General features: G+C 44.9%; 1 protein-coding gene across 1 annotated transcript in view; it reads left to right on the top strand.

Moving 5' to 3' along the window:
- The first annotated feature begins 4,732 nt into the window (after positions 1 to 4,732).
- The window catches only part of DIPK2B (divergent protein kinase domain 2B), a 50,480-nt gene continuing 31,378 nt past the window's right edge, over positions 4,733 to 23,834 (top strand). Inside the window, exons 1-2 of the mRNA XM_029930351.1 lie at positions 4,733 to 5,059; positions 13,049 to 13,313. Of these exons, the coding sequence (XP_029786211.1) occupies positions 4,827 to 5,059; positions 13,049 to 13,313 (498 nt within the window). The 5' untranslated portion in view covers positions 4,733 to 4,826. The remainder of the gene's footprint in view (positions 5,060 to 13,048; positions 13,314 to 23,834) is intronic.

The raw sequence follows: 23,834 nt of genomic DNA, 5'->3' as shown, positions 1-23,834 counted from the left end.
CTCTCAAAACTAGATAAGAAACATTAAAAAATATTTTAATAAAAAAAAAGAATGACATAGTCGTGAGCTCCCTGTGTTTTCCTATGGCCTCGTGTATTCAGGACTGGAAAGGCCGACTGACAGAGATTTTTTTTTTAAAGCCCCAACCAAAACCACATTTCTCTAGCCAAAGGACTAGGGAAAGGCAGCCTTGAAAGACAGAAACAACTGTGGCCTAATCCCGACCAACTGGGGAACCCAGACTTCCACCCTCACCAGTCTATAATGAGGTACCGCAAACAGCCTCCCCCCTTCACGGGGGTGATGTCAGAGAAGGCCAAGTGGGAAGCCAAGACTTTTGTGCCCACCAGGCAGTAACAAGGCATACGCACTCTCTCCCAGCCATCAGTCCAGACCGTGTGGGGAATCCAGACGTCAGTCCCCACCCAGTGGTAATGAAGCACCCAGTTTGTCTCTCTCACAGGGCTGTATCACAGGGCCTCGAAGAGAGTGAGGACTTTTACCACTGTCCAGTGACAGCAAGGCCATCAGCCCCTTGCAGTATCAGTGGAGGCCACAATGGGAAGTAATAATGGGTCATCTGTGAGTTTCCAGTCAGGGTAAATAAAAATCAGCAGAGGCCTAGTGGGGATCAGGATCTCCTACAGCTCCTCAGTTGTCAATAATGACTGAATGGGATCCTGAACTTGGCTGAATGGAACCCTGAACTTCCCTCTGGAAGTAATGAGATGGCTGTCTCCCCGCTAGTCCCTTTCCTGTGCTGTGTCAGAAAATGAGCAGGGCGCCTAGGTGATTGGTTAAGCGTCCCACTTCAGCTCAGGTCATGATCTCATGGTTCATGGGTTCGAGCTCCATGTCTAGCTCTGTGCTGGCAGCTCAGCCTGCTTCTGATTCTGTGTCTCCCTCTCTCTCTGCCCCGCCCCTACTCACGCTGTGTTTCTCTCTGTCTCAATAATAAATAAACATTAAAAAAATAAAGAAAGTGAGCTAAAACAGGAGTTAAATAAGATCTTGGATCTCAGAGTATCAAAAATATCCAGATTTCAACTTAAAATCGCTCATCGGGGCGCCTGGATGGCTCAGTCGGTTAAGCATCCAACCTTGGCTCAGGTCATGATCTCATGGTTTGTGAGTTCAAGCCCCACGTCAGGCTCTGTGTTGACAGCTCAGAGCCTGGAGCCTGCTTCAGATTCTGTGTCTCCCTCTCTCTCTGACCCTCCTCCGCTCTTGCTCTGTCTCTCTCAAAAACAAATAAACATTTTTAAATGTTTTTAAAAAAAAGAAAATTGCTCATGATATGAAAAACTAGGAAAAATTCAACTTGAATGAAAAGACAATCAATAGATACTAACACCAATATGACAAAGATGTTGAAATTGTCTAACAAAGATTTCGTTTTTTTTCATCTTTTTTAATGTTTTATTATTTATTTTTTGAGAGAGAGAGACAGCGCAAGCAGGGGAGGGTCAGAGAGAGAGAGACACACAGAATCTGCAGTAGGCTCCAGGCTCTGAGCTGTCAGCACAGAGCCTGACGCGGGGCTCGAACCCACGAACCGTGAGATCATGACCTGAGCTGAAGCAGTATGCTCAACCTACTGAGCCACCCAGGCGCCCCTCTAACAAATATTTTAAAGCAGCCATCATAAAAATCTGTCAATGGTCAATTACTAAAACATCTGATACAAATTAAAAAAATAGGAAGCCTGGGGTGCCTGGGTGGCTCAGTCAGTTAAGTGTCTGACTCTTGGTTTCAGCTCAGGTCATGATCTCACAGTTTGTGAGTTCGAGCCCCACATCAGGTTCCATGCTGACAGCACAAAGCATGCTTGAGATTCTTTCTCTCCCCCTCTCTCTGCCTCTTTCTTGTTTTCATGCTCGCTCTCTCTCTCAAAATAGATAAACTTTAAAAAAAATAGGAAGACTGAATAAAGAAATAGAAAGTCCCAGAAAAGAAATAAGATACAAAGAACAAAACAGAAATTTTAGAAATGAAAAATACACTAGCTTAAGACTTAATGGAAAGACTTGATGGAACAGAGGGAACAAAGAAAATAATTGGTAAACTTGAAGATACGTCAATAAAAATTATCCAGTCTGACAACAGAGAAAATATACTGGGAAAAAATAACCATGGCTTTTGTGACCTATGGAAATACAATTAAAGATCTAGCAAACATGTCATCAGGGTGTTGATACAAAAAGAGAAAGAGGGAGGGGTTGAAAAAGTATTTGAATAAATAATGGCTGAAAAGTTTTCAAATTTCACAAAAGACATAAACCTACACATTCAGGAAGTTGTGTGAATTGCGAACAGAATAAACCCACAGAAATCCACTCTAATAGATGAAAGCTCTGAAAACCAAACTCAAGGAAACAATATTGAAAGTAGCCAGAGACTAATCAATAGGCAAAGAACAATTTGAGTGAAAGTGCATTCCTCACCTGAAACCATATGAGCCAAAAAAATGAAACATTTTTAAAATGCTAAGAGAAAAGAATTGTCAGCACAGAATTCTATATCCACAGAAAATATCCTTCAAGAACAAAGGGCAAAGAAAACATTTTCAGATGAAGGAAAACTAAGAAAATTTGTCACTAACAGACTTACCCTAAATTAATAACTAAAGGAAATTTTCTAAGCAGAAAGGATATGGCAAAAGAAGAAATCTTGTATCATCAAGAAGGAAGAAAAAACAATGAATTGGGGCACCTGGGTGGCTCAGTCAGTGTCTGACTTTGGCTCAGATTACGATCTCATGGTTCTTGGGTTTGAGCCCCGTATCGAGCTCTGTGCTGACAGCTCAGAGCCTGGAGCCTGCTTCGGGTTCTGTGTCTCCTTCTCTTTCTGCCCCTCCCCTGTACACTCTCTCTTTCTCTCAAAAATAAACTGACTGAGCCACCCAGGTGCCCCTTGTATTTGTTCTTGATTCTGGAGTCGTGAGAATTCTTTATATAGTCTAGATACTAGTTCGTGTCAGGGGCGCCTGGGTGGCTCAGTCAGTTGAGAGTCCAACTTTGGCTCAGTTTATGATCTCACAGTTCGTGGATTCAGGCCCCGCGTCGGTCTCTGTGCTGACAGCTCAGAGCCTGGAGCCTGCTTCGGGTTCTGTGTCTCCCTCTCTCTCTCCCCTTCCACCTCTCGTGTGTGCTTACTCTCTCTCTCTCTTTCAAAATAAATAAACATTTAAAATAAATACGTAAATTTTTTTAAAATGTTGACTCTGCAAAAGACCCCGTTAAGAAGATGAAAGACAAGTTGCCACTTGGGAGGAAATATTTGCAAGCCACATATCCAACACGAACTAGCATCTAGACTATATAAAGAATTCTCACGACTCCAGAATCAAGAACAAACACAAGGGGCACCTGGGTGGCTCAGTCAGTTAAGCGTCTGACTCCTGCTCTCGGCTCGGGTCAAGATCTCTCGGCTGGTGATTTCAAGCCCCACCTCCGTCTCCCAGAGCCTGCTTGGGATTCTTTCTCTTCCTCTCTCTGCCCCTCCTCTGCTCATGCTCTCTGAATAAATGCATGCATGAATGAATGAATAAACTTGAAGTTTGTACCTCTTAAAACACACACACACACACACACACACACACACACACACACACACACACATACACACAACCAGACATTTCACTGAGGAGGAGAGACAATTCGATAAGAAGTGCATGTTTAAGCATCAAAGAACTGCCGTTAGCCTGCTCTTCCCACCAAGCTTTAGCAAAATTCCCCAATTCTCCTGAGACCATCCTTGGCCCTCTCTTATCTGCCTTCCTTCCCCCCTCCTTTCCCAAGCCTGCCCTCCCTGATTTGGTCCTCATACGCTCTCTCTATCCCTAAATTAACAGTCCCTTCCACTCCATGTGGTGGACTTTTTCTTGCTGTCAATCACAGGGAGGGCAGGAAGTGGCCGGCCATGGAGAAGTGAGGCGGGATGGTGAAGGGAAGAGAGACCTGGCCAGCAGTGGGAGAGAGGGGCAGACACAGCAGCGTGCGGGCAGAAGATTCTATGGTGCTCCCGCGTCACATCGGAAGCCACCAGGTTCTTTCCCCTCCCTTCTTATAAGAGGCCCGGGAGAGAAGCTGAAACGTGGGCTCCCTTGAGTTTTTCTATTCCCTGAGCAGCCAAAAGTTCTTGCCATTTGAATCAGTGTCAAATGTGCCACAGAACGGCCAGAAAAACTGACCTCAAGTTATTTCATAGCCCAATAGAGTCAATGTGGGGCCGGCCTGGCTAGTCAAGGGGCAGGTTAATGTATCCGCCGCACAGGGGGGAAATTGGGTTGGGTTGTGTGCGTGTGTGTGTGTGTGTGTGTGATCCATAAGGACAGATGTAATTTGTGCGTGTGTCTCTGTGTGTGATCCGTAGGGACAGATGTACTCAGAACTGAAACAGTGGAGGGCGGAGGCCTTCAGGATCCTTTGAAAACTCCCAGGTGGAACCCAGGTCGGACATACATCCTGCATGGACCTTTCCTGCCCAGGCAGGATATCCTGTGTTTGTCGAAAGGACTGCACAGGGAAGCCCTGACCATTGTCCTTCCCAAAATCTGCCAGTCAGCCCTTCCCCAGCCCGCAGCAGCCGCCCCAGACAAAGGAAGAGTAACTCTGGAAACGGTGTTATCAGCATCCTCCATGGATTTCCTCACCTCCTCCCCAGCACCGTTAGCCCCAAGCTTTTTAGCATTCTCCAACAGAGAAACCGAGGAGGTCGGGATGGGGTCAGAGCCCTGAAGCCAGCCCCCTGTCTTTTGCCAAGACCTACCCCTAGGCAGCCCCAAGTGGGCAGCTGAAGGCTGTGGCTGGAATCCCAAGACTGAGATGGGGCCCCGGCTGGGGCCTAAGGCTGCCAGCGTCTGCCAGGGCCCGTGGCTCCTGCTCCTGTGGGTCTCAGCCCTGAGCTGTTGCGTTTCCTCGCTGGCTTCTCCCTCTCCTTCTCTGGTGCCCAGAATCAGAACCAGCTACAATATTGGAAGGACTTTCCTCGGTCTTGATAAATGCAATGCCTGCATCGGGACATCGATTTGCAAGAAGTTCTTTAAAGAAGAAATAAGGTCAGAATCTCCATTGGCTAACTTGGAGGGGCAGAATTCTGTTCCCTTCATGTGATAGTGTCCAGGAATTTGTTGGAAAAGAGTCAGGGTGTAATTCATGGGTGGGAGCTGAAGCACAGGCATTGAATCACAGTGGTGATCGGTTGAAGTTGGGGTGCAGAGGGGGAGAAGGTATGAAGCTGAATTCTAACCCTAAATGCTAAATCCCAAGTTTTCTTTTGAAGTGGGAGCTTAAAGTGTTCCTTCCTATGAATGGAGTAGCCTGGGATTATTAAGTTTATCAAGTTCATTTGTCATAAAAAGAGGGAAATAAAATTGCTAGAAGGCCTACTATGTGACAGACATTTTTTTGTTTGTTTATTTATTTTGAGAGAGAGCTGGGACATGTGTGAATGGGGAAGGGAAAGAAAGAATGGGAGAGAAAGAATCCCAAGCACTGTCAGTACAGAGCCCGACTCGAAGCTCAATCCCAGGAACCCTGATATCCCGACCTGAGCTGAAATCAAGAGTAGGACACTTAACCGACCAAGCCACCTAGGTGCCACCAAGTTATTTTTATTTACTCCTCATCACCATCCTGGAAGTTAATGTTTTGCACTCATTATTCAGAGTGAACTAAGACACAGCAAGATTAAGTGACTTGCCCAAGGTCACCACCTAGTAAGTGGCAGATCTGGGATTCAGATCAGGGCAGTTTGCCCTAAAGTTTCTGAACCAATTTTCTGATCCAGAGGAAAACCCGAGTTTAATAAATGGTGACGCACACGGGTCTCACCAAAGGACGGTATCACACTCTGGAATTCAAGCAGAGGGAGGTATGTTTACACATAGCGGTAATAGGACCTGGTCTGATGCAAGCCAGAAATGAAATATAGAGGACCTCCCAGAGCTCCAAGGAGGGGATATTAATTCCAAATGGGCCCTGGGGAAGGGCTTCTCCAGGGGAAGGTATTCTGAGCAAGGCCTTTAAAGGATGAACTGAAATTCAGGAGAGGGGTTTGAGGTAGAAGGACCAGCTGAGGCAGTGGCCCAGAGTGCGGGAAGAGGTGAGAAGCACTTAGTGGCTGGAACATGGGGCGTATGTGGTGAGCTGTGGCAGAAGGAGATTGGAAGAGTCGGATGGGGCAGGGACCTTGAATGCCATGCCAAGGAATTGGGACCTTCGCCTGTGGGCCAGTGTATCCCTGCCTCTTTGATACTAAAGACCCTTCAGAGAGGCCCTTTCTTCTCAGCCCTCCCTCAGGGACCTATCTTAGGCATGTAAGATTTGGTGACCAAGCAAAAGGCATTCATTCACAATAATTTGATTTGCAAGCTGTATTCACCAAAGACATATTAGATTATTCAACTAAGTTACTGAACAGATGTAACCAATAGAAAATATCAAACAAAAATGAGGTTCTTTTGTGAGATGACAGATACTTTACTGATGTGGACTTTTCCCATTAAGCCCTTTTTTAAGGCATTTCAATTGGTGCAAAGTTGAAAGACCTTCCCAACTGGAGGATCTCTTGCAGACAATGGTGAAGGAGTTTGGCGGGGAGGGACAAGATGCATCTTGTGTTAGGGAAGAATCTTATGGAAAGCAGTGTGCAGGGTGGACTGGTTGATGCTGGCCAGAACAGCCAGACCGAGTTTTCCTAGTCTAAGAGAAAGGTCAATGGGAACAAAGCAGGGCAGGAAGGATGCCAGTCAGTTCAGCTGGAGAGTCATTTTGTTGACCAACTCAACGCGACAGAAAGTAAAGCTGGAAATGTTGAAAGTGAACTCAAGATTTCACGCCTAAGAGGGGCCCATGGGTAGCTCAGTAAGTTGAGTACCCAACTTCAGCTGAAGTCACGATCTCATGGTTTGTGGGTTCGTGCTCCGCGTCAGGCTCACTGCTGTCAGTGCAGAACCCATTTGGGATCCTCTGTCACCCTCTGTTTCTACCCTTCCCCCACTCATGCTCTCTCTCACTCTCTCAAAAATAAATTAAACATTAAAAAAACAGATTTCCCCCCTAAGAGATGGTATGGAGAGGACCAAGAGCAAAGGTGAAGTGCGGCCGATTCCCTGGGGAAAGGAGGTAGGGAGAATATGGACGTATTTTCCGAGAGAAGGGAGGGAAATTACGGGATTCAACTGAAAAAGACTCCCAGGTCCACATCCTCCCCTAGCTAGGTACGTAAACAAGAGTATATGAATCTTACAGTTGACTCTTCACCAAGTGGCAGTAAATGAAGTTTTTCTCACTGGGCAGGTATTAGCCAAATTCAGGAAGCATTTCCCCAAATAGGTTTGTGTTCCATTCAAGTTCAGGATATTACTTCAGCTCCCTCGGAATTTATTTTCCACACGCACCTGAATGGGATATACACAGATACACACAGGAAAGCATGGGGGGGCAGGCAGGTTGGGGTTGAGGTCTCTCTGCGTTGAGAAGGCACATTTCTCAAGCACAAAGGAGCAGAGAAAGGCAGTGAGTGGGTCTTGTTTATATTCTTTACAATTTAAGCAACTATTTCCTTATTTTAAAAGTCATGCTTGTTTATTTTAGAATTTTCAGGAAATACCGGTAGAAGAAAGCACAAAATAAAAATCACGTATCCTTCCTCCATCAAGAGATCAGCCCTTAGTTAGCATCCTGGTGTATATCCTTGCCGCCTTTTTTTTTTAAGTATGGATTTAACATTCTTTCAACAACATTGTGACCATACTGTGTATACTCTTCTGCAAACTTTTATTTAATAATGTGTCCAGAACACCTTTGCACATTATTAACTCTTCATCTTTGAAATGACCATAGAAACATTTTTCTAGGTAGGTCTCCTTTGGCAAGGAAAACAGAAGTAAAATTAAACTATTGGGATGGCACCAAAATAAAAAGCCTTTGCACAGCCAAGGAAACCAACAACAAAACAAAACAATTCACTAAATGGGAGATGATATTTGCAAATAATGTACCCACAATTAGATTTTTAATGGCTTTGCGGTATTCCATTGCATCGATCAACCATAATTTATTTAACCAATCCACTACTGTGAGACAACTATATTTTTTTTCTTTTCAGTCTTATAAAATGTTATGTTGAACATCCCTGTTGCTAGATTTTTGTACATATCAGGGCTAAATTCCCATGACACATTCCCAAGAGTGGAATTTCTGGGTCAAAAAATATAGCACATTTTTAAGAGATTTTATATATATACATAAATGGAGACTTCTGACCCTAGAGATTATTTATTGCACACTCACAAATATTTAATATTACTGCTACATTTAATTTGTATTTCTTCTGAGTCAAGCTTTTTTTGGGAAGCTTACTGGCCATTTCTATTTCTCATTTGGTAAATTGTCTATAAGTTCACAACTTTGTCTCTCTGTCTAAAGGGTGTGTTTGTTCATCTTGTTCATCTTCAAATATTTTCCCAGTTTTAAAAATTATTATGATGATGAGGCACCTGGGTGGCTCATTCAATAAAGCATCTGACTTTGGCTCAGGTCATGATCTTGTAGTTAGTGAGTTTGAGCCCCATGTCAGACTCTGTGCTGACAGCTCCGAGCCTGGAGCCTGCTTCACATTCTGTGTCTCCCTCTTTCTCTGCCTTTCCCCTGCTCATGCTTTATCTCTCTCAAAAATAAATAAAAATTAAATTTAATTAATTAAATAAAAATAAAATTTTTAATAATAAAAATAATAAAAATTATTATGATGAAACCTTAGGAAAAAGCCCATCCCCAAACAAGCAGATGTTTGGCTGAAATGCTATAACCAGGCAAGAATTAATAATCCAGGCCGGGTCCTCAGTAAGAATTGGATAATGCTTGTTTGTTCAGCAGCAGAGAGTGAGCCTGGGAAGCTGAAGACACATAACTCGTAGATGATGGTCAAGTTCCCTTATCTTCTCTTTGGCAAGAATGATAACAATAAATAAATCGGATGCTTCCCATACTCAGCCATTAACCTTTGAACATCGCAGTGTTTTCAGTACCAGTTTTCCCATGCATTCCATGTGGATTTTCAAATCCTCAATGAAAAAGTTAAGGGAAGCCAGGAAAAAGAAAAAAAGAGTAAACTTGATTGACCTATTCTTTCTCCTGAACACATACCTATCTGTGAAATCTAAGTGATCACACTTAGGCAAGATGTACCAGGACCTGACTGATCAGTACTCGTGTAAGTGCAGGTAATGGGTTGGGGGCAGGGAGGGGGAGAGAAGTAGAGGTGGGGTACTTAGGAGCAGTATTTCTGTTCAGAATAGTTCCTATGGATTCCTGGGCTCCTACCAAGACAGATGATTTACCTCGCCTTCCTTACTGTACTCACTTGGCCTTCCATCCCTACCCCCCGACTCTCAAAGTCTTAAGGGATGTTTAAATACTTCTGAATAGTGATGGGCTCACAGTAAAACAAGTAAATCATTAGGCTTACCTTTGCCTTCTCTTCTCCCTTGCCCTCATCTGTCTCTTTCACCTCGGAAGATGATCATAATTACTGTTTAAACTCCTTTCCTCGAATCAATTCAGAGGTCTTGGGAGCTGCAGGGCCCCAGAGATTATGACAAAAGCATCCGTCGGCACATTCAATAATCCAAACATGCACCCATCCATCCATTTACACATTCATTCAGGCATCCTTACATGCATTCTCCCTCCCAACTGCCGCTCTGCAACTGACCAGCCAGCCCTCCATGTATCCCTCCACTCACTTATTCATCTATACCTCCAAATACCCATCCATCCATCCCTCCATCCAACTAAAATGCACTGAGCACTAACTTGACACCAAGCACTTGGCTAGGCACTGAGCAACCAAGCTGAAGGAAGCCCAATTCTAGTCCTGAAGGGGTTTACTTTCTATTGCATAGACAGTAATTATTCTGGGAAAGTGGAAGAACGTATCTCAGGCAAAGGGATCAGCACATGACAAGGTGAGTGGAGGCTCAGAGGCCCAAAATGATGTGGCTTAGCCAATGATGATCAGTGGTTTGGTGAGAATGAAAAACGGTTGTAAAGAGGGCAACAGGAGATGGACCCAGAAAAAACACCATGAACTGCACTAAGGAGGGTGAGCTGCGTCCTTTGAGATTTGGGAAGACGCCGGATGCTTTGAGTGCTCTGTGCTGACAAATGGAGAAGAGGAAAGAGAGGGAAGAAATATTTAGGAAGGCAGGTCTACAGACTTAGTGTTTGACTAGATGTAGGCATGAGGGTCATGCACCAGACTGTCCTGCCCCCCATACCTCCACCCTGTTCTCCATGTGGATGGGCTTGCGCAGATTGGACCACACGACTTTTCTGCTTGTTTCCAGCTCTGGAAACTATGATGCATCTTGTTTATCTTCCAAACTAATGAGGCGCTTGGCCAGCCTCTTTTCAAGCATGCCCATGAGCTCAGTTCAAAAGGAAGATTATAAAGCTGCCTTGGGGGGCGCCTGGGTGGCTCAGTCAGTTGAGCACCTGACTCTTGATTTTGGCTCAAGTCATGATGCCAGGGTTGTGGGATTGAACGCTGTGTTGGGCTCCATGCTGAGCATAGAGCTTGCTTAGGATTCTCTCCCCCCACCCCTCCCCCACTCACACATGCACTCTCTCTCTCTCTTAAAAAAAAAAAAAAAGAAGCATGCTGCCTCTGTTTTGCAGTTTTCCAAAATCCAGGATTTTAATATTTTAGTGAATCAAAGAGCCTATTTTCTCACTGACACTCTTCTGCTCTGTAAAGTAGGTATTCAAAGTTGTAAGAATATACATGTTTTCCCTTCAATGCCTCAAATTTACTAGCACTTTGAATGGAGGAGAAGTGGCCTGTAAACCTGTTTATTTGTTATCAGTTGGTTCTCATGAGATGCCTTGAGGGCCACCGCTGAATGTGCACCTCGCCTCCATTACAGGTCACCTGTCCTTAACGACCCTACTAGCTACAACCCCTAATAATGTCACCAATCTGTTCCCAAAAGCTACTTCGTAAAAACAATGGCAGAGGACTAAGCAATGGCAAAGCAGTTGAGATCACAAGCTCTGGAAGCTTGAACGCCGCTCCCTCCGATCTCCAGTTGTAGGGCTTCGGGCAAATCTCTTAAGGTCTCTGTGCCTCAGTTTCCTCCTCTGTGTGCCTAATAATAGTACCCAGCTCATAGGTTTGCTGTTCGGTTTAACTGAATTAACACACACAAAGCGTTTAGCCCAGCAACTGGCATGCTTGTTTCGTGCATGTGTGTTGTTATCATCACGCTCTCAGAGAGCCACCTACTGTAAATCCTTAGTCACAGGCTTTTCAGGGGGTCGAACCCTCATGAGCAAGGGCAGCTCCAGGAAACAAGTGGATGGGCCTGCCTGGGTGCCCTCTGCCCTTCCTTATCCGCTCACAGGGGAGAATCATTTCCAGTGGCTTCCCTGAAAATGCCAGTGAAATTGACTCATTGCTAGTTTACAAGGTTTCATCTTTTTTTCTTAATATGCTTTTGTTTCTTTTAAGTTTATTTATTTTTTTCAAGAAACAGAGACAGCACAAGTTTATTTATTTTTTTCAAGAAACAGAGACAGCACAAGCGGGAAAGGGGCAGAGAGAGAAGGGGAGAGAGAGAGAGAATGAGAAAGAAAGAGATAGAGAGTCCCAGGCAGGCTCTGTGCTGTCAGCACAGAGCCCAACGTGCAGCTCAAACCCATGAAACTGTGAGATCATGACCCAAGCAGAAACCAAGAGTCAGACACTTAACCGACTGAGCCACCCAGGTCCTCCTCATCCTTTAAAATAGATTTGTGGCGATGTTCTTGAACAGAATTCTTTGGGGCCACTTGGGCTGCAGTTTGAATGGGACTAGTGTGTTGCCAAAGGTGCTAATTGACAGTTTCTGCTAGAGTACCTTCTTTGAGAAGCTTGCAGTCCCTTACGGGGAAGCTGTGTCACCTTAGTGAGAAAACAGAAGAGTATAGTCTTTGGGGCCAATCGGAATGTGAATTCTTCCAAAAGACAGGACCATGAGGTTGTGCAATAATGCCTGACAGTAAGAAGTTAAAAATTCTTTCTTAAAGTAAATATAGAGCATATCTTATAAGCCGAATTTTATTAATCATGAAAGTAAATGTTACCTTGGTAATTTTTCATACATAAATCGGAAGAATATTTAACATTCCTCCCTAATGGAAATGTTGGCACACAGCTAGAAGAATGACTGGAGAAAAGGGTCAAGGTCGTAGGCCAGGGCCTCTCCCCTGGGGAGGATTAAGGACCGGCCAGGTCACTGTGCGGAATTTTACAGTTCCTGGATCCCAGATGGCTTTGGGCTTGGTGACCAGTTAGCAGTCACTGCTCCCTGTGACCTGGTTGGTACGGATGACTTAAATCTTTGGACTGAGAGCAAAACTAATGGGCCCCCTTGGGAAGGGATATGGAGAGGCAGTGCTCTTCCAGGTGAAAGCCCAAAAGCCTCTTTACAAACGATAGTACCAAGACCTAGCCATTGGTAGGAGGGTGGGCTGTTTCTAGAACCAGCGTAAGGAAGGGAAAAGATCGTGAAGTTTACTGCCAGAAGGCCTTGGGTTCGCACCTCTGCTTGGCAATGTATTGCCTGACCTTGGGCAAGGTACTTAAGCTCTATAAGCCTCAGTTTTCCCCATCTGTAAAGTGGGGGTGGGGTATCAGGAGAATCCCATGGTACCAGCATGCGTAAGGCCGCTGTCGACCTGGAGAAGAAGTTCAGAAAGCCATGGCTAGTCCTTCTGGGGCAGCTGCACGCAGAGGAGAAAGTTTGTGTCTGGCATGCCTCTCCCTCACCTCTTCTGACATCACATATTTACTTCCTGAGTTTGAAGAAAGAAAAGCAGTCTTCTCACAGAAGGAGTTTGGAGCGCCCCAGGCAAAGGAGGAGCAATGGAGCAGACTGGGTGTCTGTCTCCCCATCTCCCTGTCCCCAGGCTCTGCTGGCTCTGGCAGTACGGCTAGTCCCTCCCCACCCCTGCATCAGCCCTCGGGCTCCCGACAGATCCTAAAAGGGCTCTTCTTCCAGGTTTGACAGCTGGCTGGCCTCCCACCTCGGACCGCCTCCAGACCACCTACCTTCTTACCCTGCAAATTACTCAGATGATTCCAAAACCTGGCGCCCTGTGGAGGTGTCGAGGCTGGTCAGCAAACAGCAAAGTGACATCTCGGACAGGAGAATCTGTGCCTCTGCAGCAGCCCCAAAGACCTGCAGCATCGAGCGCATCCTGCGGAAAACAGGGAGGTTCCAGAAATGGCTGCAGGCCAAGCGCCTCACGCCGGACCTGGTGCAGGTGAGTGTGCTGGTCATGGGCCAGGAGACAAGGGGGTGAGATGGAGGGAGGTGCCTATTTATTCCGACCTCACATCTCAGGGTAAGGGAAAGGAGTCATGACCTATCGGAAGGGGGACCAAACAACGCCACAAGCAGCGGCCTGTGAGAAGACAGTGACCAAACAGGTTCGGTGATAGGGACCTTTGTCATTGTCATCCTCCATTCTCGCTGATGCGACCCTCAGCAACTATTTGGCAAACAGTTTCTGGCTGCTACCTCAGGTCTGAAGATCTTACGGGATGACCCTCACCAACCCCCCCTACAACCTTCTCCGGGGACCTTTGCCAACCCCCAGACAGTGCCCTCTCTCGGAAATTCTCATATACAACCTGTTTCACCATCCAGAGAGCCCACTTTGGAAATCAGTCTCCTTGGTTCCTCAAAAAACTAAAAATAGAACTACCCTACGACCCAGAAATTGCACTACTAGGTATTTGTCCAAAGGATACAAAGATGCTGATGTGAAGCGGCACATGCATCCCAATGTTTATAGCAGTGTTATCAATAAAAGCCAAATTAGGGAAAGACCCCAAATGCCCATCAACTGATGAATGGGAAAAGAAGATGTGGTGTATATATACAGTGGAATATTACTCAGCCATTAAAAAAAACAATGAAATCTTGCCATTTGCAACAATGTGGTTGGAACTGGAGGGTATTATGCTAAGCAAAATAAATCAGTCAGAAAAAGACAAATATATGATTTCACTCATATGTGGGATTTAAGATACAAAACAGATGGACATAGGGGAAGGGAAGCAAAAGTAAGATAAAAACAGAGAGGGAGTCAAACCATAAGAGACTCTTTTTTTCTTAAGTTTATTTATTTCAGGCTCCTGAGTGGCTCAGTTGGTTAAGCGTCCAACCTCAGCTCAGGGTGTGATCTCTTGCAGTTGCTGAGTTTGAGCTCCACTTGAGGCTCAGTGCTCACAGCTCAGAGCCTGGAGTCTGCTTCGGATTCTGTGTCTCCCTCTCTCTCTACCCCTCCACTGTTCACACTCTGTCTCTCTCTGTCAAAAATAAATAAACATTAGGGGCGCCTGGGTGCCTCAGTCAGTTAAGCATCCAACTTTGACTCAGGTCACGATCTCATGGTTCATGAGGTTTAGCCCCATGTCGGGCTCCATGCTGACAGCTAGCTCAGAGCCTGGAGCCTGTCATCAGATTCTGTATCTCCCTCTCTCTCTGACTCTCTCCTGCTTGTGCTGTCTCTCTCTGTCTCTCAAAAATAAATAAGAAACATTAAAAAATGTTTTTTAAAAATAAGTAAATAAATAAACATTAAAAATTGTGTTTATTTATTTTAAGAGAAAGCCAGAGACAATGCAACTTTGGGAGGGGCAGAGAGAGAGAGGGAGAGAGAGAATCCCAAGCAGACTCCACACTGTAAGTGCAGAGCCTGATGTGGGGCTTGAACTCACAAAACCATGAGACCATGACCTGAGCCAAAACCAAGAGTAAGACGCTTAACTGAGCCACCAGGCGCCCCACCTGCAGAGACTCTTACGTAGAGAGAACAAACTGAGGCTTGCTGGGGGGGGGGAGGGGGAAGGGCTAAATGGGCGATGAGCATGAAGGAGGGCACTTGTTGGAATGAGCACTGGGTGTCATACAGAAGCGGTAAATCACTAAATTCTACTCCTGAAATCATTATTACACTATATGTTAACTAACTTGGATTACAATAAAATTTAAAAATTAAAAAAATAAAGAAAATCAGATTCCTCATCAATTTCCCACCATAAAGAAGAACCAAATCTGAGTCAGGACAGAAGCGGGCTCTGGTAATCCAGCTCCCTCTTCCCATATGAGAGCTCCTGCTTACTCGCATGTGTAGGCTGCCTTGGGAATGTCAGCACGTTCCCTGTGCCGTCATATCTAACATTGCTCCCCTTCTGCAGTATCTTCCCCCTATTATGCTTCTTCATCCAGAGCAGCACAACCATGTCCCTCCATACACACCCCACTGGGACTCTTAGGGCCAAAGACCACACCTCAGATGATTGAGGAGGGACTCCCCTTCAGCGAGGATGGGGAAGAAGAGGTTTGCCCCAATCTCCCTGTTGTGATAAGGCTGGAGGACTTGAACTGGCCCCTTCGGGGGGAATCCCAAGGCTGCTTCTTGGACTCCCCAGGCTACCAAACCCCATCATGTTGGCACCTGAGGTGACCAGAGGCACTTCTGAGCATTCAGATCTTCCCTTGGCCTCTTCAAGATGAAGGACACCGAGCTAAGAAGAACCAAAGGTCCCTGGACATCTCACCCATGTGACAAGACCATCTGGCTTTGCTTTTAAGTTGTGTGGAAACTGCTTCAGAATCAGGAGGAATCGAGCTGATAACATGGCTGTCATTTGATGCAGAGCTTTCCAATGTGTGCGCTGCACTCTATGAATGTCACGGGCTTGGAGTGAGGAGAGAGTGAGCCAGAGGAAGTCAAGCTGTTCCCAGGCCAGGGAGGGGGTAGCAGGATCCAACATATGGGTCTTGGAGTTGGTGCGGAGACAGGAAGTGGAGGCTGAGGTAGGAAGAACCCCACAGGAGCTGCTCACCACGAAGCAGAACCTGATGACAAGAGACAGATAACAAAGCCCACAAGAGAACCAATATAAGACCTTTCCTGCTTTGCCTCAAATATGTGCAAAGGAGCAAGTAGAAGTCCCCAGGAAGAACAAAACAAGAGATGCAAGGAATTGTCTTAGAGCCCCTTGAAAATCCCATCACCTCTTCCTGCCCTCCTCACTGTCAGATCCCATGCTGAAAGACCCAGTTCCCCCAAGACCCTGGTTCCAGAATCCCTCCACTTGGGACCTGGACCACACACCCGAGGGCATCCCAGTGTTCAGGATACACTTGAGATCCCAACAGGAAGGAGCCAGAGTGACCTTAGGCTTTGAACTAAGGAAAGCTTCCTCTTTTTCTCAGCCTCTAGAGATTTCCATAATAACAACACAGTGTGGATTATCCCAGGGGGCCTGGCAAAAGATCTCTGGGGCCTGGACACTAGGCTTGAGGCCTGGCTTTGCCACTAAAAGCTAGGACAAATGAGAAGGAACAGAGAGCCACAGACAGCAAAAAGCTTTCACTTCTGGTGCCTTTGTTTCAACACTGCGCTGTATCCTGGGGACACAGGGATGAATATGACACCCCAGGAGCATGTGGCCCACTAGTGAGGCCAGATAAGAATACAAACAACCACCGCAAAGCAATGTATGTTGTGTTCTGATGACACTGTAAGAGAACAAAGGACAAACTATTGACTTGGGTGCTTCACTCACTAACCAGTTGAACTCTCATTTAAGCCATGGATTTCCCCTCCTCTACCCCAATACCCCTCCTCCAAAAATGGGTCATGTTGGGGGGTCCTTCTGGATGATCTCTAAGACCCTCCCAGCTCTGACATTCTTTGACTCGATATGACTCTCCTTCACTTACATAACAAATCCTGATTGAATGACTACTTATCACCAGGCACTGTGCTGGGTGCCTTGATTTCCTATTTCTCAAAGGACAGCAAATAGTGCCTGCTCTGCCTGATTCATTCATCCTGATGAGCTCATGGATATGAAGATGCTTTAGAAAAAGTTCCATCAGCATAGTCATGAGTGGAATCTCAGTCAGTTGAGCATCTGACTCTTGATTTTTTTCTCAGGTCATGATCCCAGGGCTGTAGGATTGATCCCTGCATTGGGCTCTGTGCTGAGCATGTAGCCTGCTTAAGATTTTCTCTCTCTCTCTCTCTCTCTCTCTCTCTCTCTCTCTCTCTCTCTCTCTCTCTCTCTCTCTCTCTCTCTCTCTCTCTCTCTCTCTCTCTATCTCTCTATCTCTCTCTCTCTCTCCCCCCGCCCCCACCTCCGTCCCTCTTCCCTGATCAGGCACACTCTCTCAAATTAAAAAAAATTTAATTAAAAAAAGAGGATCGCTCTCTTCGGTTTGTTGTGCTGAATCTGGCTACACCAAATTTGCCTCTTGCATTAACACACAGCCAAACAAGCTTCTCTCCTTTCTGCCCAAAACACATTCGTGACAACACCCTGTTAGGATACAGCCGAAGCCAAAACCATTTTTACTTCCCTGCTAACCCACCTTTTCATCCCCACCAGAGATCTTTCCTTTTGTTGTAAAAACAAGCAAACAAAACACAAAAAACAAAAACACAGAAAAATATCAGCAGCCATTTTATAAATTCTGTACAAACCCCCTTTTGCTTCCATCCACCAAAGCGCAGGGTTAATGGCAACCCATCTGACACCATCTCCTTCCTCTCCTGTTCTCCTTTCCAGAGATGCTTTGCCCTCAGGATTCTGCAGAATGCCCAGGGTGCTCTGCACCCTTTCCTTCCCAGACCTCCCTGATCTGGGCGGCACCGAAATTCCTGCGTGTTTCTTCTTAACAAAACTCACCTACCAGACAGTTTCAGATGGATCCATCATCACCAAAGATGGGGGGAGAAACTCATCTCTCATCCCGAGAGTTGAAAATGAGTGTTCAAACAAAAACTTGTATGTGAACCTTCATAGCATCATTCTCAGCAGTAGCCAAGAGGTGGAAGCAATCCACACATCTATCAAGTGTGGGGTGAATAAACAAAATACATTAGATCCATACAATGCAATATCATTTGACCATAAAAAAGGAGGAAGTACAGACACCTGCTACAATACAGATGACCCTTAAAAACATTACACTAAGTGAAAGAAACCAGATGCAAAAGGACAAATATTGGAGGATCCCATTTATAGGAAAGGTCGGGATAGGCAAATCCATGGAGATGGGAAGCAGATTAGCGATGGCCAGGAGCAGAGGATGAGAATTAGGAGTGAATGCTTATGGGGTACACGGTTTCTTTTGGGGATGATGGAAAAATTCTGGAGTCAGAGAGTGACAATATGCATACGGCCTTGTGAGTATACTAAAAGCCACTGAATTATACACCTTGAAATGGTTAGAATGAGAATTGTACATTGCATGTAATGTGAATTGCATCTCAACTAAAAACAAAGCAAAACAACAACAAAAACAACAAAAAAAGGAAGATGCAGCCCCAAAGAAACTTCACCAATCCTGTGACTTCATTCCCTTGGAGCCTTGAGAGGTGATGGGCAGCTAATCCAATAATTTAATTCAAGCCATGATGTTGAGAGCTAATAGCATCTCACTGTTAGCCCTCCAAGAAACTGTTTTTGTGTTAAACCAATAGGCTAATATTCCCTCTCGTCCACCCATCACATCTTCCTGATGTATCCGTGAATTCTTCCCCCTGCAAAATCCAGACGTGCCCCAGAGTCCTTCTCAACGATGTTCTGAGCAAGCAGCCAGTTTTCTTTTTTTTTTAATTTTTTTAATTAAAAAAATTTTTTTTGAGAAACAGAGCGCAAGTGGGGGAGGGGCAGAGAGAGAGGGAGACACAAAATCCAAAGCAGCACAGAGCCTGATGTGGGGCTTGAACTCACAAAGCATGAGATAATGACCTGAGCTGAAGTCAGACGCCCAACCAACTGAGCCACCCAGACGCTCCCTGTTTCTCTTTTTATAGTGTTTTCTTTATTGATTATGAGAGAGAGAGTGTGTATGTGTGTGAGCAGGGAGGGAGGCGAGCAGAGAGAGAAAAATGGAGAGAATCCCAAGTAGGTTCAATGCTGTCAACACAGAGTCCAACTCAGGGCTTGAACTCACAAACCGTGAGATCATGACCTGAGCCAAAATCATGAGTCGGATGCTTAATTGACTAAGCCACCCAGGCGCCCCCAAGCAGCCTGTTTCCGAGTGATCATTCATCCCAGATTTGGCTGAACAGCTCTGCTGGCTCCAGGGATTCTCTTGACCGTGACATGAGTAGATTTCCCCTGATTTTCTCAAAAGCCACTTTCCAACAAGGATCTAGGCCAGGGCCCTCCAGACTGTGTATGAGTGTGTGTGTGTGTGTGTGTGTGTGTGTGTGTGTGCGCGCACGCTGGTGTGTGTTTGGGGAAAGAAAAACAGGCCACGAGGAACTCACAGGTTGGCTCAAAGAACCAGCGAGGGAGAGAAGGCAAACAATCAAAGAACTAAAAGAAAACTGAAGGCAAGGGGGATGTGACGGGGGCGGGGCCTGCAGACCCTGGATTGTAGTTCTGCTTATGAATAAATAAAGTCAACTGGGATGAAAAGCCCCACTAGTCACCATCAGAGGCTGAGCCAGGGACCCCATGACTCCCCTGTGCAGGGCCAAATGCTGCTTTGGATTAAGGACACTCTCTTGAGCCTCAGGCACTAGGCTGCAGCAAAAGGGGCTTGCCAAGGAGACAGCGCAGGACCAGAAATCAGCCAGAGGGTGAAACAATGCAGTGTGTGTGTGTGTGTGTGTGTGTGTGTGTGTGTGTGTGTGTGACTAATGCTAATAAAACCATGACTTTTCTCCTCTAAAAACTGCATTGTTCTGATGGGAACGTCCCACAGCCTAAATTACTAGCCCACAGATAGAAGCACAGCCAAGAACACCACCCAGTTTATCGTGATGTGCTTGTTCGAGAAACAACAAAGAAGGCTTCCTCCTGTATTAAGCCAAAGTGCAAAGAGGCAGCCACCCTCAGCGGTGCGTGGCTCATCGGAGGAAAACACATATCCCCCATCGTGTCCCCCTCCCTTCCCCTGAACTCTGGCACTTCTGACAGGGTTCTAAACACAGACCCTGTTTTTCCGTCTTGTGGAGCCCAATTCATGGCCGTGGAAGCTTTTCTCCCGCTAGATGGCAGTAACGAGCGTTCAGGCAGCTTTGTTTAAACCCAGATGGCCTGCAATTTTACTTCCACGGTCTCAGGTTTTTTTTAATAGCTAGAATAAGGGAAATAAGGAAAGTAAGCAGAAACGCATGTTAACCATCTAATCAGAACATGGTCTTAGAGGTAAAGATTAAAATAAAATTCATTTCTGCTTAAACTTAATTCAGAAACACTTAAGGGGCCATTGTAAGACCTCGCCTATGCCCTGAGAGAGGATACAAAGGTGTCTGGACAAGGTTCCTGCACTCTGGGGAGGGACAGGTCCCATCTGACTCATTGTGATACAAAACAGGTTATGGTAAAGTGTTTGAATGAAGATGAAAATTTTATACTGAATGCACAGCTAGTTCCCAGACTATAAATATTTTAATCTGTCACAGGCCACCAGGTTAAGGACCTTTCCAAAAAGTTACCTTTATTTTTTAAGTTTGTTTATTTTGAGAGAGAGAGAGAGAGCAGAGGAAGGGCAGAGAGGGAAGGAAAGACCAAGTTCCTCAATGATAGTGTGGAGCCCAATGCAGGGCTTGAACTCTCCAACCATGAGATCATGACCTGAAGCAAAATCAAGAGTCAGACGTTTGACTGACTGAGCCACCCCAGTGCCCCAACCTTTGTTGTTGTTGTTTTTAAAATGACTTAATTGATGCTGGAGAAACACAGCTGATTGATGGCCACACCCTTTCATACTGATCTAGCATGGGCGTCAAAGATGAAGTGAGTATTAATGGAAAAGGAAATTTAAGCTACTAAAAGTGACTTGCCAGTCCCACGTAGGTCAATATTCCCAGAACATCAGCACGTACCCTCTGGCTGAACCGCCTCTGGGAAGCAAGGCCCCTTCAGAGGCACATGAGAGCCTGCTCGCCAGGATCCTTGGGAAATCATCCCAACACGCTTTGTTAGTTGCCCATGGGAGTATTGGGAAGCAACTGGGGAGAGATGATGGCATGGGGATGAGCCCCACCCGGCCCACTTTCTCCTTCCAGTCACAGAATTGTTGACAGCTGAAACAACTAAGACATTGAATCATGGGAGTCGTTGAGGGTCACAACCACTGAGACTTCATCACCTTGGCATCTGTGGCAAATGGGTTGTCTGGAATGGGTTAGAGACTAACTACTGACTTCCAGGCCTACATTGTATGGAACGCTCGCAGAAAAGGGGCTAACAGACCACTCCACCTGTCCGCTAAAGTGACTCCTAAATTAATCCTGATGGACCCTGTGAGTGAAAAGAAGACAGTGAAAGGTGTTCCCCACTTTGACACAAACAAGTTGGGAAATTAAAAAGAGGTGAGGGAAGACTCGGGGAAGGGAGCCGTGAGATGAGTCAGCAGGGGCTCCTTCCCGATGGGCTCAAATGCAGACTAGAGGGAGCCCCCAGCCAAAGCCCAACGAAGTGGGGCCAGTCGTCAAGATGCACCGGCCAAAGTAAGCTGTGCTTTCCAAGCGGGCTCTCAGCTTTCTCTGAACTTGGATGTTAGGCCAAACAAACCCGTCCTTAACTAAATCAAGCCATCTTTTGTTTTTGCTATGCTTTCTTCCTTTGCTATCTCAATATCTCTATTTATTTATTTTAAAATGTTTATTGATTTTGAGAGAGAGAGAAAGAGAGAGCATGATCAAGGAGAGGCAAAGAGAGAGAGAAAGAATCCCAATCAGGCTCCACGGTCAGCGCTGAGCCCAGTTCAGGGCTTGAATTCACAACACTGGGATCATGACCAAGAGTCGGACGCTCAACTGACTGACCCACCCAGGCGCCCCTCCGTAGCCCTATTTTTATATGTGCTGCAACAAATGCTTTTGCTTGGCTTAGAGGCCTGAGAATTGGCTTGTCTCTACATATGTCCACATAATATGAAGTAAACAGAGGTTAAACTATATACTATATAATAGATACCTATAAAGATACTTGAAAAAAATCAATGCTGAAACAAATTGATATATTGATGGTGGTCTAAAAACTGTTTATTGGGGCACCTGGGTGGCTCAGCCAGATAAGCATCCGGCTTTGGCTCAAGTCATGATCTCACAGTTCGTGGGTCTGAGCCCTGCATCAGGCTCTGTGCTGACAGCTCGGAGCCTGGAGCCTGTCTTTGGATTCTGAATCTCCCTATCTCTCTGACCCTCCCCTACACGCTGTCTCTCTCTCTCAAAAATAAATAAAACATTACAAAATATATAAAAAACAAGAGAAAATGTTTTTTTAAAAAAAATAAAAAATAAAACCTGTTTATTATTAGGCCACAAAACCTCTCAATAAATTTCAGAAACTAGAAATGTTACAGACCATTTTGTCTGATTAAAAGCCAATAACAGCACATTAACAATAACAAAAAAAAAAAAAAGGAGAAAAAAGAACCCTGCCAAACTTGGAATTTCAAAACATTACCTTTTGAGCCACAAATAACTGAAATTGTCATTATATCAAGAAAATAACAATGATAAAAACTTTATATACCCCCAATCTGTGATTTAACCTTTCCCAAATCCCTGCTCAGAGGAAAATTGGAAACCAATCAATTGTTGTGTTAGGCAACTGTCGATACAAGTTTGGTCATTAATGCAGAGGAGTAACGATACAAAAAGATATAACAATGAGGAGTTACATGTCAATTTTTGTCCTGACTCAGAGCCACTTAAAACAATAAAAAATTTTCCAGTTTTTTTAGCCCTTCTCTCTCAGGATTACTGAGAATTCTATGGAAGACTTGATTTGTAAGCCTTTTTGGTGGATTAAGTACGAAATTAAGTATAGATCTTTACCCATTGACCCATACATTTGTCATAGACTCGTGGTGTTGAAAGAAACTTGAAATCTTACCAAGTGAAACTCTCGAAACCTTTGCATCTTTGATGTTGCCAAACAAAACGAGAAACTCACTATTTCAGAAACAGCCTATTCCTTAGGGGCGCCTGGGTAGCTTAATCGGTTAGGCATCTCACTCCTGACCTCAGCTCAAGTCATGAACTCGTGGTTCATGGGGTCAAGCCCTGAGTTGGGCTTTGCCCTGACATCACAGAGCCTGCTTGGGATTCTCTTTCTCCTCTCTTTCTGCCCCTCCCCCACCTTACATGCATTCTCTCTCTCTCTCTCCCTCTCTCTCTCTCTCTCAAAATAAATAAATAAATAAATAAATAAATAAAAAGAAACAGTCTATTCTTTCTTTGAACAGAACAAATAATTAGAAAGTTCATCTCAAATCTGTCTTCTTGTGACTTTCACTCATTTAAATTATTAATTTATTTTTATTCCCCTAAATTCTGGCTTCCCAGTCTAGATAATCCCCAATTCCTTTTCCTATGTAGGTCATTTCCCTCAAATGGATGCATATTAAACATTGCTACAGCTAGATTTTAGTTTTGAAGAACAGCACCTTTTAGTTATCCTGTTATACATGATCTTCCTAGATTAAATCCATTATTCTAAGAGCCTGTCAACTTGATTCTGTTACTTATCATAGTCACTATCACCCCAACTACATATCATCATCTTATGTTGATGAATATAGTTTGTATCTAGATCCTAGTCATAAATAAAAATGTTAAACAGCAGGGAGAAAGAGAAAGTCTTCTTTTTTGATGGGGACTAATCCGTTAATTCTCATTACTGCTGAATGCCTCACTAAAGTCAATATATTCTAAGTCTATTGCATTTCTCGGATTAAAAATCAAATAATCAGGTCAAGGAAAAAAATTGAAGTTGCTCTAGAATGATTT

The sequence above is a fragment of the Suricata suricatta genome, chromosome X (genome assembly GCF_006229205.1).
Source record: "Suricata suricatta isolate VVHF042 chromosome X, meerkat_22Aug2017_6uvM2_HiC, whole genome shotgun sequence".
Lineage (NCBI taxonomy): Eukaryota > Metazoa > Chordata > Mammalia > Carnivora > Herpestidae > Suricata > Suricata suricatta.
Note: the sequence above shows the minus strand (reverse complement) of the source record. Positions and strands in the feature narration are given on the sequence as shown.